The 15,671-nt window shown below is 36.6% G+C and overlaps 2 protein-coding genes across 2 annotated transcripts; one reads left to right on the top strand and one right to left on the bottom strand.

Moving 5' to 3' along the window:
• The first annotated feature begins 530 nt into the window (after positions 1-530).
• On the top strand, positions 531-8,801 carry LOC122299078 (delta-aminolevulinic acid dehydratase, chloroplastic-like). The gene is made up of 13 exons (XM_043108999.1): positions 531-680; positions 938-1,276; positions 1,496-1,607; positions 1,763-1,836; positions 3,109-3,177; positions 3,404-3,487; positions 3,568-3,637; positions 3,972-4,027; positions 4,540-4,661; positions 5,682-5,753; positions 5,843-5,924; positions 6,009-6,086; positions 8,379-8,801. Exons 2-13 carry the CDS (start codon positions 971-973, stop codon positions 8,544-8,546), a joined length of 1,293 nt encoding a protein of 430 aa, XP_042964933.1. The 5' UTR covers positions 531-680; positions 938-970; the 3' UTR covers positions 8,547-8,801.
• A 721-nt stretch (positions 8,802-9,522) lies between these two features.
• LOC122299077 (IAA-amino acid hydrolase ILR1-like 6) lies at positions 9,523-15,020 on the bottom strand. The gene is made up of 5 exons (XM_043108997.1): positions 14,268-15,020; positions 13,536-13,661; positions 10,923-11,237; positions 10,725-10,853; positions 9,523-10,204 (listed from the first exon to the last, which is right to left on the bottom strand). The coding sequence occupies exons 1-5, from the start codon at positions 15,003-15,005 to the stop codon at positions 9,839-9,841; spliced, it is 1,674 nt and encodes a 557-aa protein (XP_042964931.1). The 5' UTR covers positions 15,006-15,020; the 3' UTR covers positions 9,523-9,838.
• Between the last annotated feature and the right edge of the window lie 651 nt (positions 15,021-15,671).

The raw sequence follows: 15,671 nt of genomic DNA, 5'->3' as shown, positions 1-15,671 counted from the left end.
TACCCCATACGAGAGTGGGGAAAATAGCTCGCAAGACTTTACTGAGCCCGAAAAAAACACAACTCTTGGGCGAAAACCCAAGAGACAAACTCCCTAGCGTACCAAGATACGTAGAGAGACAAAAACCTTACACTCTTTTCCTCAGGGGAGGAAGGAGAGAGAAGGACCAGAAAATTCCAAGCGCCGTGACTGCTTCAATTCTTACCATGAGAGAGCTTCAGTTTGAAAATTCAATTTTTCCATTTCCATTTTGGGAGCTGCTTGAAGTTTGGCTCAGCACTTTGCACATAAGAGGTGGTGATTTGTTCTGGACGGAGGATGGAGAGAAACACTCAATTTATCAACAGGAGATAATACAGAGACCTGGAGAGAACACTACAGAGAGTGAGGCTTCATAACACTACTGAAAATCTAGAACAGCATTGCACTTATTCAAATGCATATATCAAGGATATAATCACATGTTTCCCAAAAAAAAAAAAAGGAAAAGTAAAAAAGAAGGAAAAAAAAAAAAAAAAAAGATAATAATCACATGCCAGCGTGTGCAGTCCAGCGTGTGCAGTTCTCTTTTGAGTGCTGTCCTCTTCTCGGTCCTCATAGGCTTCCCTGATTTCGCCACCGATAAGGCCCGTCTTTGTTATTTCTCACTGTTCTCATTTTCTGCGGCGGCTTATCCAAAGGTAAAGATTCTTGCTCCGATCACTACTTACCCTCCTGTTTCTCGGGAAAATCTTATGATCTGTTTGGCTGCATGGAAAGATAGGAAGGAGGAAATTTTCTTGAGCATGAGACAACTTTTTGGCTCGGTTTTCTTTCCTCTTTCCTACGATTTCTCAGCAGTCTAACAGATGGAAATTGAAGAAAATTCTTGCTTTATTTCAAATCCGAAGTTTCTAATTTGATCTGTGCTGCCGTTTTGCGTGCATACATCGTGCAGACATTTGGTTCCTGAGAGAGTACTGGGATAACTATGGCTTCGACTATCGTTAATGTATCTTGTAATGTCCAAGCAATTAAGGGTTTGGATTTCCAGAACTATGTTGGACTTAAAGCGTCAACGAATTCCAAGCTCAATTGCTTGAAGACCGCAATAAAGGCTCTTCCGCCACGTTTTTTGGTTGTAAGAGCTAGTGAGAGGCAGGATGGACCAATTAAGAAGATGGGGTTGAGTGATGCGGAATGCGAAGCTGCTGTTGTGGCCGGGAAGGTGCCCGAAGCCCCTCCCGTTCCACCCAAGCCGGCAGCACCTACCGGAACTCCTGTGGTCCATTCACTTGTGAGTATTAGAACTAGATTGTCATTTCAATAACCTTGTTCCCAATCATATGGATATATTTTGGGTAACTGAAGTAGGTTGTAAGTTTTGGACTGTCAAAATAATGGATTCATTGTGAAATGTTGATAAGTTCAATTTGAGCTTTGATGGGTTTGTATTGTGGATAGAGCTTTGTTACTGAAGATCGTTACTCCTTTGGATTGTTTTTGGTTTTATAAGCCATTGAATCGACGCCCTCGTCGTAACCGCAAGTCACCTGTGCTGCGGGCAGCATTCCAAGAAACGCAATTATCACCGGCAAACTTTGTCTATCCACTTTTTATTCATGAAGGTTGGTATTGATTTGGATCTCTCTCTCTCTCTCTCTCTCTCTCTCTCTCTCTCTCTCTCTCTCTCTCTCTCGTGTGCTCACATGTGCTTATATGCATTTATGCTTAAAGCGGTCTAGATTTGCATGATCTAAACATGCCACCACGAAACTTGCAGGCGAGGAGGACACACCTATTGGAGCTATGCCTGGATGTTATAGGCTAGGGTGGAGACATGGACTTGTAGAAGAGGTGATTTAACTTAACTGATTATATGTCTCGTGCATGATTAAAATGATTTGCATTATGTTTTACAACCCAACATTAATTTCTCGAGGTAGTAGGCGAATACTTCAACTAGTGTATGGCTAACTAAAGCTGTTTTATAACTTGGACTGAGCTTTGCTCTAAACTATCCTGACTCCTGAGTTGATGACCACATGCTCTGTTGTTGGGGATTTTCTGGGGCATGTAGGGTTTTAATAGGTTGAGGCTACCGATATGCCTTTAGGTGACCCAAGGATGCTTTGGCCTTTTTATCAATTTTGTGAAGCAGCTTCTGTTTTCAGGAAACTGTTGAGAAGCCCAGAAAGAGAAAATCTGCCCAACTTCTGTATTATAAAAAATATAAACCCTCCCAATTCGCCTTAAGAGAATCTGATAAGACTGTCACTTGAAAAGACCCAAAAGAGAAAGTACACCGGAAAGAAGAAATAAACATGAAATCCCACCCCTTAAAACAACATGCAAAATTAAGATTATTTTAGTTCTTTTTTTTTTCCTTTTATATATATATATATATATATTCTATATGAGCATTATTGTATTGGGGGCATTTTTGTTGTTTCCCTGTCTTTTATTGTGTGAAAGTCCATGGATAGAATGCTTTAGCGGAAACCCGTTTTGAATTTATCTCCATGCATTACTGTCCCTGTTAAATTGTCTGTGAATTATGAAAAATATGTTGATGATCAATCATTCTAGGTGTATCCCTTGCTCAATATTCTTCATATACTTGACTTCTGCTACGTGAAGTGCTTGAACAAGCACTGAATGAAGCTTATTGCCCCTGGACCTTGCCTCAGCTGTAAAATTTGGAGTGGTGGGATAGTTAGGTCTTGGGTTCATATTTTGCAAATCTCATTGGGGCGGAGGGGAAGGGGGAAGAGAAAAAAAATTCTAAAGTGATAATGTATTTTGAGTGGCTCATAGAATTCGTTGTAAGGATCTCTAGATGCTTGGCACAACTTTGAATTGATATCAAATTTTCCGCTTTTCTGATGCAAGTATCCTGACTTATGAGAGTCTTACTAAGTACCCATGGTGCTTTTGACCAAATTAACTATTTTAGATGTTGGTTGTACTGTATCTAAGAACATTTACAACTGGGTAGACATTAGATCTAATTTGAATCGTTCCAATTAGAGTAACTTCTAAAATTTTTCTTTTTCAAGTGTGTTATCTCAAAATAATTTATTTTGTGGGCCTACGGACAAATATTTGAGTAAGCATTTCCTGAACCAGGTTGGAAAGGCTCGAGATGTTGGTGTTAATAGTGTTGTGCTCTTCCCCAAAATCCCAGATGCTCTCAAGGTTCTTACTCTCTCAGTTCCTACTTTTGAATCACCATCATTACACATTCACTGTTGGTATGGCTGCTGGTCAAGCAATCCCTCCTAGCCGTTGCCTAGAGTGTAGCCTGCCTGTTACTTACCCTTCCTACTGTCTTTCATTTGGTTTCTTTAGGCGGGGTTGTTAAGATTGAGTTTCCTCTTCTCTTCCACATAATGATGAATCATGATTGGTTTTCGCATCTTAGTCTTCAACAGGAGATGAAGCATTCAACGAGAATGGGTTAGTGCCTCGAGCAATACGGTTGCTCAAAGACAAATACCCTGATCTTGTAAGTCGGTACACCATTTAATTTTCCTGGGGCTATAGATGGATTTAAAGGTTACAGTTGTTTTCAATCTATTTCATCAGGTAATCTACACTGATGTTGCTTTAGATCCATACTCCTCCGATGGTCATGATGGTATTGTCAGAGAAGATGGTGAGAATTTTTATATTTGAGATTGTTGCTGTTATCTTTATAAAGAAAAGTGAAGATTCTTCTCAAAAAATGTTTTAAGAACTTAGAAGAGGTCAATCTAACAAGGCAATAATGAATGCTTTCTCTTGACAGTAGGATCTCATGATGTCTCAAGGCAGCTGGTGATCTAGAACATGCTTCTGCATGTTATGCTTTTCTTTCTTTTGCACCTCAATAACTTCTTAGACTGGATTTCCCAAGTTCCAGAAAAAACCTGATCATTATTCTACTGAGTCTGATTCTATGGCATTACAGTACTAGGTCTAATTATGTATGTATAACTGATAACCTGCAGGTGTTATAATGAATGATGAGACCGTACACCAATTATGTAAGCAAGCTGTTTCCCAGGTACTTTGGTTTACAGTTTGCACAACTACCTGATGTACATACATACAAACATACATGCAATAATATGTATACATACAACATGTATATTGGGGCTTCAAAATATACTCAGTACTGTACTGAAGTTTCTGAATGTGCAATGGCCTATCACTCATTTAGAATGTCATTTTTAAGCCTTCACATACCAAATTTTCAGAGCTTTCCTTAATTTGGACAAACAAATGGGTAAACTGAGATGCTTCCACTTGAAAGTTATTGAGAACTACTCTTTTTTGGGACTTTCTAAGTTGGTACGATAGTAGGTCTTTTAAATGCTTCAAGTCCATGATGCTATTCAAATATCCCATGGCTTCTGAATCAGTGAAACAGGGGAAGGTACTAGTAATCAGCAACCTTGGTGGAGGGTTGCAATATATACCCTGATGTTGTTATGTGTAATGTGTGTTTTGCATTTCACGGCTGTTATCTGACTAGATTTTTTTTTAACATTTTGGCTTGGCTACTTCTATGTACAGGCTCGAGCTGGAGCTGATGTAGTCAGTCCAAGTGACATGATGGATGGACGTGTAGGAGCTATTCGAGATGCTTTGGATGCTGAAGGATTTGAGCACGTCTTGATAATGTCATACACAGCGAAGTAAGATCACCTGATTTCTCACTTTGGTTCTTTGATCACGTTCTATTTTGTGCAAATAAAGTGTGTTCTTGACAGTTAGTTGTACATGTAACAAATTTGCACGTGGGCATGTTTTGCCATGTAGCATTACTAAATCTCATTGAGTTCTTGTTGCTATGATTCATACTAGCCTCCACGCATGAAGCTGTAAAAGATATTGCAGATGTAACTTAGTAAAAAAATATCAAGCTCCTCATTTTTCTGTGCAATAAGATTTAGAGGTTATTAATAAATATATGAAAATTCACAGTCGAGAAAAAGAAAAACTAAGTGGGTTTTTGTGAATGCTTTTCACACATAGAGCGAAGGGAGAGAGAGAGAGAGAGAGAGAGAGAGAGAGAGAGAGAGAAGGGGGGGGGGTGTAATGTGGGTTCTTTTCAGTCCATCAAAGTACATGAAAGTTGCATTAGATATCTTTTATAAAACATTGTTCAACATTTTAGTTATGTAGCTTCTAGAAATAGTTTAAATGACTTATCATTTCACTGGAACAATAGCATATAGAGGTTTTCAGCAATTGAGACATGTTTGCCCCATTCTCTGAGTGGGATAGTTTTAGGGTTTGAAGAAATCATTTACATTTTCCTTATCAGCATCTGTTATATGAGCTTTCTCTCTCTCCCCCTCCCTCTCCCTCTCCCTCTCCTGGTAGAAGATCTTTTCTGCCTTAGTGACTTCTTTCCATAAAAGCTGTGGTCCTTAAGAATGCAACTGGGAAATGTCATTTCCTTGGGATGCCCAAACACTTATTGACTGGATATTTCTTCATTATATTAGATTTCAGTCTGATTCGTACAAGGTTTTGTGGTAATTTATACCACGATATGTCTACACCAGGTTTCTAGGTTGACTAACTATTGTAATTATTGGAACTTTTATCTAGTTGTATAGCATTTGTAGATATCCTTCTCCTCAGCTTTTTTTGCCACATTTGGTGTTTGTCATTGATTTAGTTTTCCGTCTCTATAATGGTGCAAACAGATATGCAAGTGCATTTTATGGTCCATTTAGAGAAGCACTTGACTCGAATCCGCGCTTTGGAGACAAAAAGACGTATGTACTTTTTCTTAAGTTAAATTTTATGTTAACATATTTACGTAATGTCCTGATGCTCAGTTTTGTGTTTTATTTGGAAACAAAAGTTATCAGATGAATCCAGCTAACTATAGAGAGGCTCTGGTTGAGGTCCATGAAGATGAGTCTGAAGGCGCTGATATCCTCTTGGTTTGTTTTTTTGGTTCTTTAACTGTTGAACATGTTTACCTAAGGCAGAAGCTTCCTCTATGCTAATGTTAACTCGGATGACAGGTAAAACCTGGTTTGCCATATTTGGATGTAGTAAGGCTTCTCCGGGATAATTCTTCTTTGCCAATTGCTGCATATCAGGTACTTTTTGTCCCCCGAGCACTGCATATAAAGTATTTTCATTAATCTGTGTACTTCCAATTTCATTTTTAATAACCTGAGACTTCCCCCATTCATCCTAATCACCCAGTCCTTGATTCATTTTCTCATCTTGGAATTTTGTGCGCTATCTTATCTTAGCTTCAGGATAGAATTCACTTTGGTGTCACTTTCCCACTTCGTAATTTGGGATCTCCATAGTACCTTAAGCACCAAGATCTTTTTACTCTTTGACATATAGATCATGATTGTTTGCGTGCCCTGGAAATGAATATATTAGCTCTGACTTCGAAGACATGCTATTTAGACCAAGTATTGGTAGTATTGGTGCAGAAGCACTTAAAGATTGAGAAGAACAAAAACTGTCTTGTTAAGGCACTAGTAAATTGTTATATCAAAAATATTCCAGGGATTTTACAGTTTCAGGCGGGTTTTGAATCCCATCGTTTAAAAAAAAGGTCTCTCCGTAATATCGGTGCTGTTGAAATCAACATTATAATTAGCCTTGCCAGTAAACTTGAAAAGATATTTCCCCCCAAACTGTCGACACTATGTGAAGGGGGGGTAGCATCCTAGCGTTTTCACTTCTATGCTTTCCAGATGAACCTTTTAAGAGCACATTAACAATTTTTTCCTCTTACTGAAATGTAATATGCTATAAAGCTTTTCTTGCAAACATAGCCATACTTCTTTGTCATTGGGAAGAGGAGGGAGGGGGATTCCATTACCAAAACAAAAATCTTTCATCATATGGCTGCAAGTATGTAGGATTATAGTGGATATGCTCTCTCTCTCTCTCTCTCTCTCTCTCTCTCTATATATATATATATATATATTTAACTGGCACTTACCTATCAGGGCTGGCTCTTCCATTAGGCGACTTAGGCAGTTGCCTAGGCCCCCAAGTGGAAAAAGTCCCCCTAAAAGTATTTTGAGCAGAATTTTCTAAAAGAAAAAAAAAAAGTCATAATTAGAAACAATTGAATAAATCAAGGAAAAAATATCAAAAGGATCAAATAGATCTTATGTAATTGGTTCTCTTTCAAGATTTTTTTTTTCTTCTGAAAACTTAATTTTTATTGAACTTTTCTTAGTTTATAGTTTTCTTTTTTAGAATCTTTCGACTCACCATCAAAACTTTTGTTTCCATATTAAGTAATCGATGTTAGTAATGCTCTTAATTACCAAAAACGTACTTGTTGGCTTGAGTTTTTCTTTTTCTTTTTTTTGCTTGATTATTCTTGAATCTTTATGATTATATTTCTAAATATATATTAGTATTGGAATCGTTTTTTAGAGTTTTATTATATTTGAGTTCACTTGATGATGAAACTTTTTCTCTTATCCATCTCCTTTTCATTTCTAGCATTGGTACCAAGACATGAAGTGATCTAAATTCTCATCTTATCTCCACAAAATAATTATTTCACATAATCTCATTCTTGGGGTACACTTTCCTTTTGTTATTATTAGTTTAATATACAGTATAGAAATTATAAAGAGCAAAATCTACTTTTCAATATTATAAAAAGTTTTAGGTTCGGTTTGGCCAAGCCAAAATTCTCATATCAAACACAAAATTCTCATTTCATCATTACAATTTTTCCAAATTCGCATACAAAATATAATAGATAATTCAACTTTTTCAAATCCCAATTTAACTTTTTTAAATCCCAAAACAATAATAATATTAAAATATAATATTTTAAACTTTCATCTAAAACTCAAAATTCTCATCTCACTTTCCAAACCATACCTAAAGTATAATCATTTGAAGAGAGGAGCCCTTTTTTTTCCCTAAATGTGTGCGTTTGTAGAATTTTATTTACAATAATGGATATAATTGATTTTGAGAATCTGAAGCAAGTGTTATAAAACTAATTTTGATAAAATTCTTTCTAAACTGATATATTTTTAATAAAGATTAAGTCGGTTATTAATTGAGAATTTGGTATAAAATCTTAAATAAAAATGAATTTACGATAGGAGTGATTTTTAAATAAAAATATAACATAAAATAAAAATAAAAATAAATTGATTGTATTTTATCTTTTTAATGAAAAAGGCCTCACTCAAAACTTCGCCTTAGGCCCTTAACCTATTGAGCCAGCCGTGTTACCTATCAAAAAGTGCTTGTAACGGCGCTACTATCCTTTTAGCCTAATATTATACTTTGAACTCCCCACTCTTGATTGTGTTTGTTTAGAGTTGCTTTAATTCCATGGACTCATGGTTTGGGTAGGCACTCAAATTTTCTTTATTTCATGGCTTTAGGTTTCAGGCGAGTACTCAATGATCAAGGCTGGGGGGGTTCTGAAGATGATTGACGAAGAGAAGGTTATGCTGGAGTCACTGATGTGTCTCCGGCGGGCTGGTGCTGACATCATCCTTACATATTTTGCCCTACAAGCTGCTAAAAGTTTATGTGGTGAGAAGAGGTGAGACTTATGTATAAAAATGTGATAAGACTAATAATAATGATGATGCGTGTCCTTTTGTGGAAAACCTTGAAAACTTGAATTCCTGATGACTTCGAGCTGAAATTGGGAATTCGTTTATTAATATGTTTGTTTTACCTTCTGTTGTTTCTATAGATCTAGAGTGATGAATGTGCTTGAATACAAGACTAGTTCTTTTTAGTACCCCTTAAATTGGAAGGAAGATGTAATCTATAATAAAAATTGTCAGCTTTCACAATTTGTTTTGTTCTCATACAATATGAAGAAATACACATTTGCATGTGCCATTCATTCTCTGCTAGTTGCTGAGTTGTGATGGACCCAAAACCTGATCCGTTAGATCAATTATGCATTTGTTTGTTTTTGGACTTTTTGATGGTGGCCAAATGATTGGCACTTTGAAGGTTTATTTTCTACACATTAATACTTAATAAGAAACAGAAACCTATAATGAAAGGGTCGGTGGTGGGGTTAAGTTCATTGTCTCATACCATCTTAGCATTTGTAGTTTAGATGCAGAGAACTTTGTGAGTGGAGTTGGTTAGGTTTTGAAGTTGCTATCATTGTGGTGATTCCAAAATCATGTCCTTAGGGTCACCATTAAGCTTAGTTAATCATCGTCATCTGGCAACTGATTAAGCTTAGTTAATCATCGTCATCTGGCAACTGCTATCTTCAATAGAAAATTTGCACAACAATACAGGTGTAAGAGATCTCTTTGGTTCTATAATCTCATGTTACCTAGAATCAACCGCTATGATTAAGATCAATTCTATTTTATCTTGAGTCTGTTCATGTGGCACAATTTAGGTGGTTTTTGATGTCAACCACGTAAATAGAGAATTACTTAAAATACTTCATATTGGTTAGTGTGACTATAAATGACAAACTTTAGGATGAAGAATAATATTTTCTAGAAATAATATTCTTTCACTTGTGCATCAAAGACTAGAACCTGGTTGAGAGAACTTGATGCTTATAACAAACATAGAATGACGAATGATTATAATTGAACAGAGCCGAACTGCTAGTCTAGTGGCAACAATAACAACTACAATCTACTACTATTACCCGTAACAATAATGACAGGGCACTAGTTACAATTGGATCTCCATGAATAAGTGCTCTATATCTGGTTCTTCTTTTCGCCATCTTTCTCCAACATCACTATCAGACCCAAAATTCATAGGGGATGACGGCAAGACACCGACGAAATCCCTCCTCAAAGTCACTTGTGCCTCTTGCTGCATAATATGCAGTTGACTAATGCATTGCTTATCCATGCTCGTTAAGGTATCTTTCTGCAATGGTGGCATGAGCTGCTGCACCTAAAGGCAGAACATCTTCATCGATGATAAAATAAGGTGAGTGGCCAGTGTGAATGGAACCCAAGGTCTCATTCCTTATGCCCACGTAGAAGAAGGCTGCAGGGACCACTTGAGAGTAAAAGGAGAAGTCCTCAGCACCCATCATTGGTGGGACCACCCTGAAATTCGTTGGGCCCACCAGATCAATGGCCACCTTCCGCACATGCTCGTACATTTTCTCATCATTCACGGTGGGTGGATATATGGTGGACTCCTTTTCAAAGAAATCAACCATCGCCGAGCATCTGAAAACGCTAGCCTGTTCCACTATTACCTGTTTGTGACAATGATGCAGATTGTTATTGAGAGTTCAAATCTGAATTCTCTTTCTTTACTTATCTCGTGTGTGCATCACAAATAAACAGATAACAAAGGAGACCTGCAAGGATCATATCCACTCTCCAGATAGAATTTAATTTTCTGTTGTCCCCACTTTAACCAAGAAAAATATTACTACCTCTCTCATGACAGAAAAAGGCCGAGGAGATGACCAAGCCAGGACCCCCCCACATGAGAGCAATGACATGTCTATAATCAATAGACAAGATTTAAATAAGAATAATAAATACTGTCATTCTTTGTTTTGTCATGTTCAGTTCCACCTACTTATGTGACATATTTAAGGTATTTTTATATTTCAACTACTTAAATAAATAATTACTTAAAATATGTAACATTAGAGAGTGTGAGTAAAGGACAAAATTTGGATCAATGGTAGAACTTGTAAAAATAACAATATCTTTTTATTTCGTATGACGATGTAATTAATCCGAGTATTGGTTTTGAGAAAAAACCTCTTTAATTCTTTGAAGAAGCGAGTAAAAGCTTGTGTTTGAGAAAGCCCTGAAGGTGCCACCAAGCACTACAGTATCTGGGATCATGTCAAGGTTGTCACCTCCATTGAACGATGTTACTGATACAACCTAAGTGGCAAAGATCACAGTTATTTTAGCGTAATTCATTCATTTCAGCAAACAAATGTGTACACATACCTGAGAGTCCATTGGGTTTGCTTCACGAGACACAATACCCTGCAAGCTGATAACTGCAGCTGAGGCTGCTAAAATGGGGTCAACAGAGTGGTGGGGATTCCCTGCACGACCCCTTTGCCCACTAATTACAGCTCGAAAAAAGCCACAACCGGCAAGCAAAGCACCAGGTCTTGATCCAATGATGCCCGTAGGATGCATATGGGATACATGAACTGCGAATATGGCCTCCACATTCTCCAGAGCACCATCCCCAATCATCCTCTTTGCACCGTTCCCTGCTTCTTCTGCTGGCTGAAATAGCAACACCACAGTTCCCTGCATGTGATGGATGATACACCATTTAAAATCTTTTGTAGATCAAATTATGGTATGTTAGCAATATAGAAGTATATCCTCCATGTCAATTTGCAAATATAATCTTTCATTTTCAGCATGGAAGCTGATGAACACTAGTGGTTGCAACAAATTTTATTTTAAAGGCGGCAAGTTTGATTATATGTTTGTGTTGGACTGTTTCTATGTTCCAGCCTCTAACCTCCCCAGCACTTAAGCGCAGGTATTAAAAGACATCATTTTAGACGTGGCAAGTTTGATTATATGTTTGTGTTGGACCATTTCTATGTTAGAGGCGGCAAGTTTGATTACATGTTTGTGTTGGACCATTTCTATGTTCCAGCCAATTACCTCCCCAGCACTTAAGCAGGTATTATAAGACATCATTATGACAACCGACAGGAATCATATTCTACTACAATGATAGTCTATTGATTCTTAGCTTTTAAAATATCTTCGCGCAGAACAGCACACCCAGGTTGACTCACATGCTTTCATCCATGTAGGACAAAAATGTATATTGGTTTATGAATTATTTACTTGTCAAACAAAAAATGGTGGCTAACATTATGAGCTACAACCATTTTTATATTATGCTTTCACATGAGATTTTAAGTAGATTTCTAAATTTCCAAGCAAAATTTAACTGAAAGTTTTCTACAAACACTTTTTTACCTCTTTCTAAGTTTCCATTTAGTTCATGTAACCATCATTGACCTAAAGAAACAAAAAGGTCATACAGCTTGATAAAAGGCTAATCCTATATTTTCCTCTTTAGCTTTACCTTACACCCGGTTTAAGAGCCAAAACGATAATTATCCCCTATGGGTACCACACATTAGAAAAGAAAGATAATAATTTTAGCATCTAGAATATCACCCCAAAAAAGTAAAGGAATATGTTCAGGTGCCAACCTGTGAGAAAATGCTAATAATCATTGCTACTTAGACATTAAAGAAAGAGAGTAAATATTGGTACAAATAAAGGTGTCATATCATGCCAACATCATTATATAACAACTTGCAAGTTCACACCACTCAACAAGGAATCTCAAAGCTCAACCCTGTTCACTTTGTTAGTTAATGTTGTCCTTGTTTATTCAGCTTAGGGCCAATGGGACAGAGAGCCGAACTGGCTAAAAGGAAAAAGGTTTAAAAAAAAAAAAAAACAAAGGAGCAAGGACAAAAGGCTTGCCGTACTATAGTATCCCCGTCTATATATCCAGTTTAGGGAAAATTATGTTCAACTTTTTGGGTTTCCTTCTAGTCTCATAGAGTTATAAATACTTTCTTTTTGTCTTGCATCTACTCGGATAAGGTCAAATACATATGTACATACATATATGACTTATTTAACCATCTACCAACTCGTTTTACAACCATTTGACCATTCCATTTTTTTATTTTTTTTAATTGAAGTCTTTTTTTTTTCCCCCTCTCAATCCGATTTTTATACGTGAACAACTTAAAAGGAAAAAGAGAAATAAAAAAGAAAAGAAAAACATGTAGCAGTCAAATGAAGGTAAATTGGTGGGATATTGAGCAGCATGGTCCTACTTCAAACATAAAGATGCCACCACGTGCATGCTGGAATTAAATTCAGCTATATCATCATAAGCAGAAGGATTGAATTAATGGCTTCACATCCACGGAAAAAAGACAATGGGTATATGAAAACTTTGCACTTATAATTCAATGTATTATACCACCTCATTAAAAATATGCAAAGCCCGAAAACATCACCCATTTCCGAGAATATTGTCTAAGCATCAATCCCTTTACTGTCCTTTACATACCCATCTAACCCATCATCCTATTCTTTTGTGTGGATCCAATGTTGTCCACACGCATTTAACCCTCAAAAAGTTAGTGCACCAACCAACCCATAGTGTCCCTTCCCCTTTACATTTGGTTAGATAATTACCTACTTCAAACTGGTAGGGTCGAGGTCAGCCAGTTAAATTACAGGGCTCCTGAGCAACCGATTCAACCCACCCAACAAAAACAATAAAAAAAAATAAAAAAAAAAACCTCAATTTCTTTTGTGTGAATCTCATCTTTTTTACAAGTAAACTAGTAGGACTGTGGACAACATCGATTTTTTATATTAAATACATTAAGATTCACTTTATGTATATATGTTTTTTAAAATTATAAAAAGAAAGTGAATAAGAAAATTTAATTCAATTCTAAAAAAAAATATCTAGTTGATAAAAGTAGGTGAATTTAATGTGAGTAAAAAAAAAAAAAAAGTTGAAATTAAGCGTGGCAGAGGTCAAACCTTCAAAAAATGCTCACGAGTCTTCAAGATCTTGGCAGCGCCGATAAGCATGGCAACGTGTGCATCGTGTCCACAAGCGTGCATTTTGCCTGCAACTTTGCTTTTGTGCTCCCACTCTACAGCTTCCTACAACCAAAATATTTTTAATTATTCCCCCCCTTCTATAAAAAATTATTCTTTATTTCATGCTGACCCAAAATTCTCAGTTAAAAAAAAAAAAAAAAATTGAAAAAAAAAAAAAAAAAAAAAAAAGAGTTCAAAAAATCATAAGAAATGACTGCCCAAAAAAAATAAAGTTGAAAAGAATATCAAAGCTGTTTTGGTAGTACAAGTTTTGCTTTTTTTTTTTCTTCTTTTCTATTAGAGAGTACAAGTTTTGCTTTGAATTTGAACTATTTCTTGAGAACAAGTAATTGGATGGCATTTCTTATCCAGTGTCTTTGCATTCTCGATTTCCAAACACCGATACGAATAAAAAAAACATAAGAAATGATATGCCAAATGAAAATTACGACATATTAACTCAAATGAATTTGAATTTTGACACAACTAAGAAAATCTATAACAAATAACATAAGAAAATTACTTATTTTTGAAAAAAGAATAAAACTCAAATGATGATCAACAACGAGACTCTAAAAAGTCAAAAAAATGGAAAGATATAAAAAAGAAAAGTTATGAAACCCAAAATTATTCCCTACTTAAAAGCGATCAAGTTAAGTATAAAGGAACCTGAATAGGGAGTGCGTCCATGTCAGCTCTGATCGCCACAAAGGGCGGACCGCCGGTTCCGATCCAAGCCCGAATACCGGTCGTCGCTAAAGGATACTTGTAGCTAATCTCCATTCGGTCCAACTCGTCTCGGATCAATTTGCTGGTCTCGAACTCTTCGAAGGCGAGCTCCGGGTTCGCGTGGATCTTCCTCCTGATGTTCCTGACCAACTCCACCGTCTCCGGCCCACTCGCCAATCCCAAGACCGCCTCCGAGCATGCCTCGCTCCATACCGCGCAACCCGAATCCGTAATCGGAGGAGAGGCGGGAGTGACGGATCGGCAGGTCCAGTTCTTTCGAACAGCAGAAGAAGGCTTTGGACCGAGACAGCAGCTCGGATTGATGATTGACCGATCTTCGTCGGCGCTCGGAATCGGCTCCGCGAATGGGAAGAACAGCACGCTGAAAAATACGTTAGAAATTAAGAGTGACACAAGAAGTCTAGGAAAATCCATGTCACACAGAGAGAGAACGAGAGACTGAGTTGCAGAGAGATAAAGCAGAGGAGGAAGAGGAAGAAGCAGCAGCAGGGGGGTGGAAATTAAGGGAAATGACAGAAATAGGAACGTTGGGAGGGGGGGCGGAATTTGAGCACGTGGGGATAACAGAGGCTCAGAATTGCAGCACGTGGAGAAATACGTGGAAGAGCCTGTTTGGCAACCATCAAGGCCTTCAATGGCAGGCGGTGGGTCCTCCATCCACCTCTTTATACCTTTACGGTACCCTGGAGTCTGGATTTTGATTCGGGTTTCCCATGTGTTTCCCAGTTTAGTAATTTTAATAATTTTTCGTTTGGCCTCATCAACTGCGCCGGAGCCACGTCTTGCATACGTGTATCCTACAATCAGAACCTCCGAATCAAAATCGAGAGGAAGAGTAAAATTATTCTTTTTAATTATAATATATATTTCTTTAAAAAAAATTAAAATATATAATATATAGGGTCTATTTGAAGTTGTGTTAACAATCTTAAAATGTGTTTAAATAGTTTTAAAATTATTTTAATGAAAAATTTGGTTGTTTTGGTGTTATATATTAGATTATTTTTTAGTACGTATTTTGAATTATTGTAAAAAAAAATAGTTTATAGCTTTAAGTGCTTGTTGGGGATTGCGGTAGAAAATATAACTTATAACTTTAGAACTTATAACTTTTAACTTAAATAACAAGCTCTACTATTAAAAAATCATTTACTGTTTGGTAACCATGTATCTAAAGCACTTTTAAAGTTAGTTATATTAATTTTTTTAAAATATACAATTATCTGCAAGAGCTTTTCGATAAAAGTTTCAATTTGGTATTTTTTTAAAAAGTAGATTTTCAATTTTTTTAGATGATTAAAGTACTTTTAATAAATTTACCAA

The sequence above is a fragment of the Carya illinoinensis genome, chromosome 16, assembly GCF_018687715.1.
Source record: "Carya illinoinensis cultivar Pawnee chromosome 16, C.illinoinensisPawnee_v1, whole genome shotgun sequence".
In the NCBI taxonomy this organism is placed as follows: domain Eukaryota; kingdom Viridiplantae; phylum Streptophyta; class Magnoliopsida; order Fagales; family Juglandaceae; genus Carya; species Carya illinoinensis.
This window is presented reverse-complemented; position numbering and strand designations above follow the sequence as displayed.

Bases quoted from the DNA above. Each gene is read 5' to 3' on its own strand.
- LOC122299078 (XM_043108999.1), top strand. From the start codon at position 971: ATGGCTTCGACTATCGTTAATGTATCTTGTAATGTCCAAGCAATTAAG. The intron at 4,662-5,681 runs GTAAGATCACCT...TGGTGCAAACAG, and splicing joins ATAATGTCATACACAGCGAA to ATATGCAAGTGCATTTTATG. The intron at 5,754-5,842 runs GTATGTACTTTT...TGGAAACAAAAG, and splicing joins CGCTTTGGAGACAAAAAGAC to TTATCAGATGAATCCAGCTA.
- LOC122299077 (XM_043108997.1), bottom strand. From the start codon at position 15,005: ATGGAGGACCCACCGCCTGCCATTGAAGGCCTTGATGGTTGCCAAACA. The intron at 10,854-10,922 runs GTATGTGTACAC...TTTGCCACTTAG, and splicing joins CAAACCCAATGGACTCTCAG to GTTGTATCAGTAACATCGTT. The intron at 10,205-10,724 runs GTTTTTTCTCAA...TGTCACAAACAG, and splicing joins TTCTTCAAAGAATTAAAGAG to GTAATAGTGGAACAGGCTAG.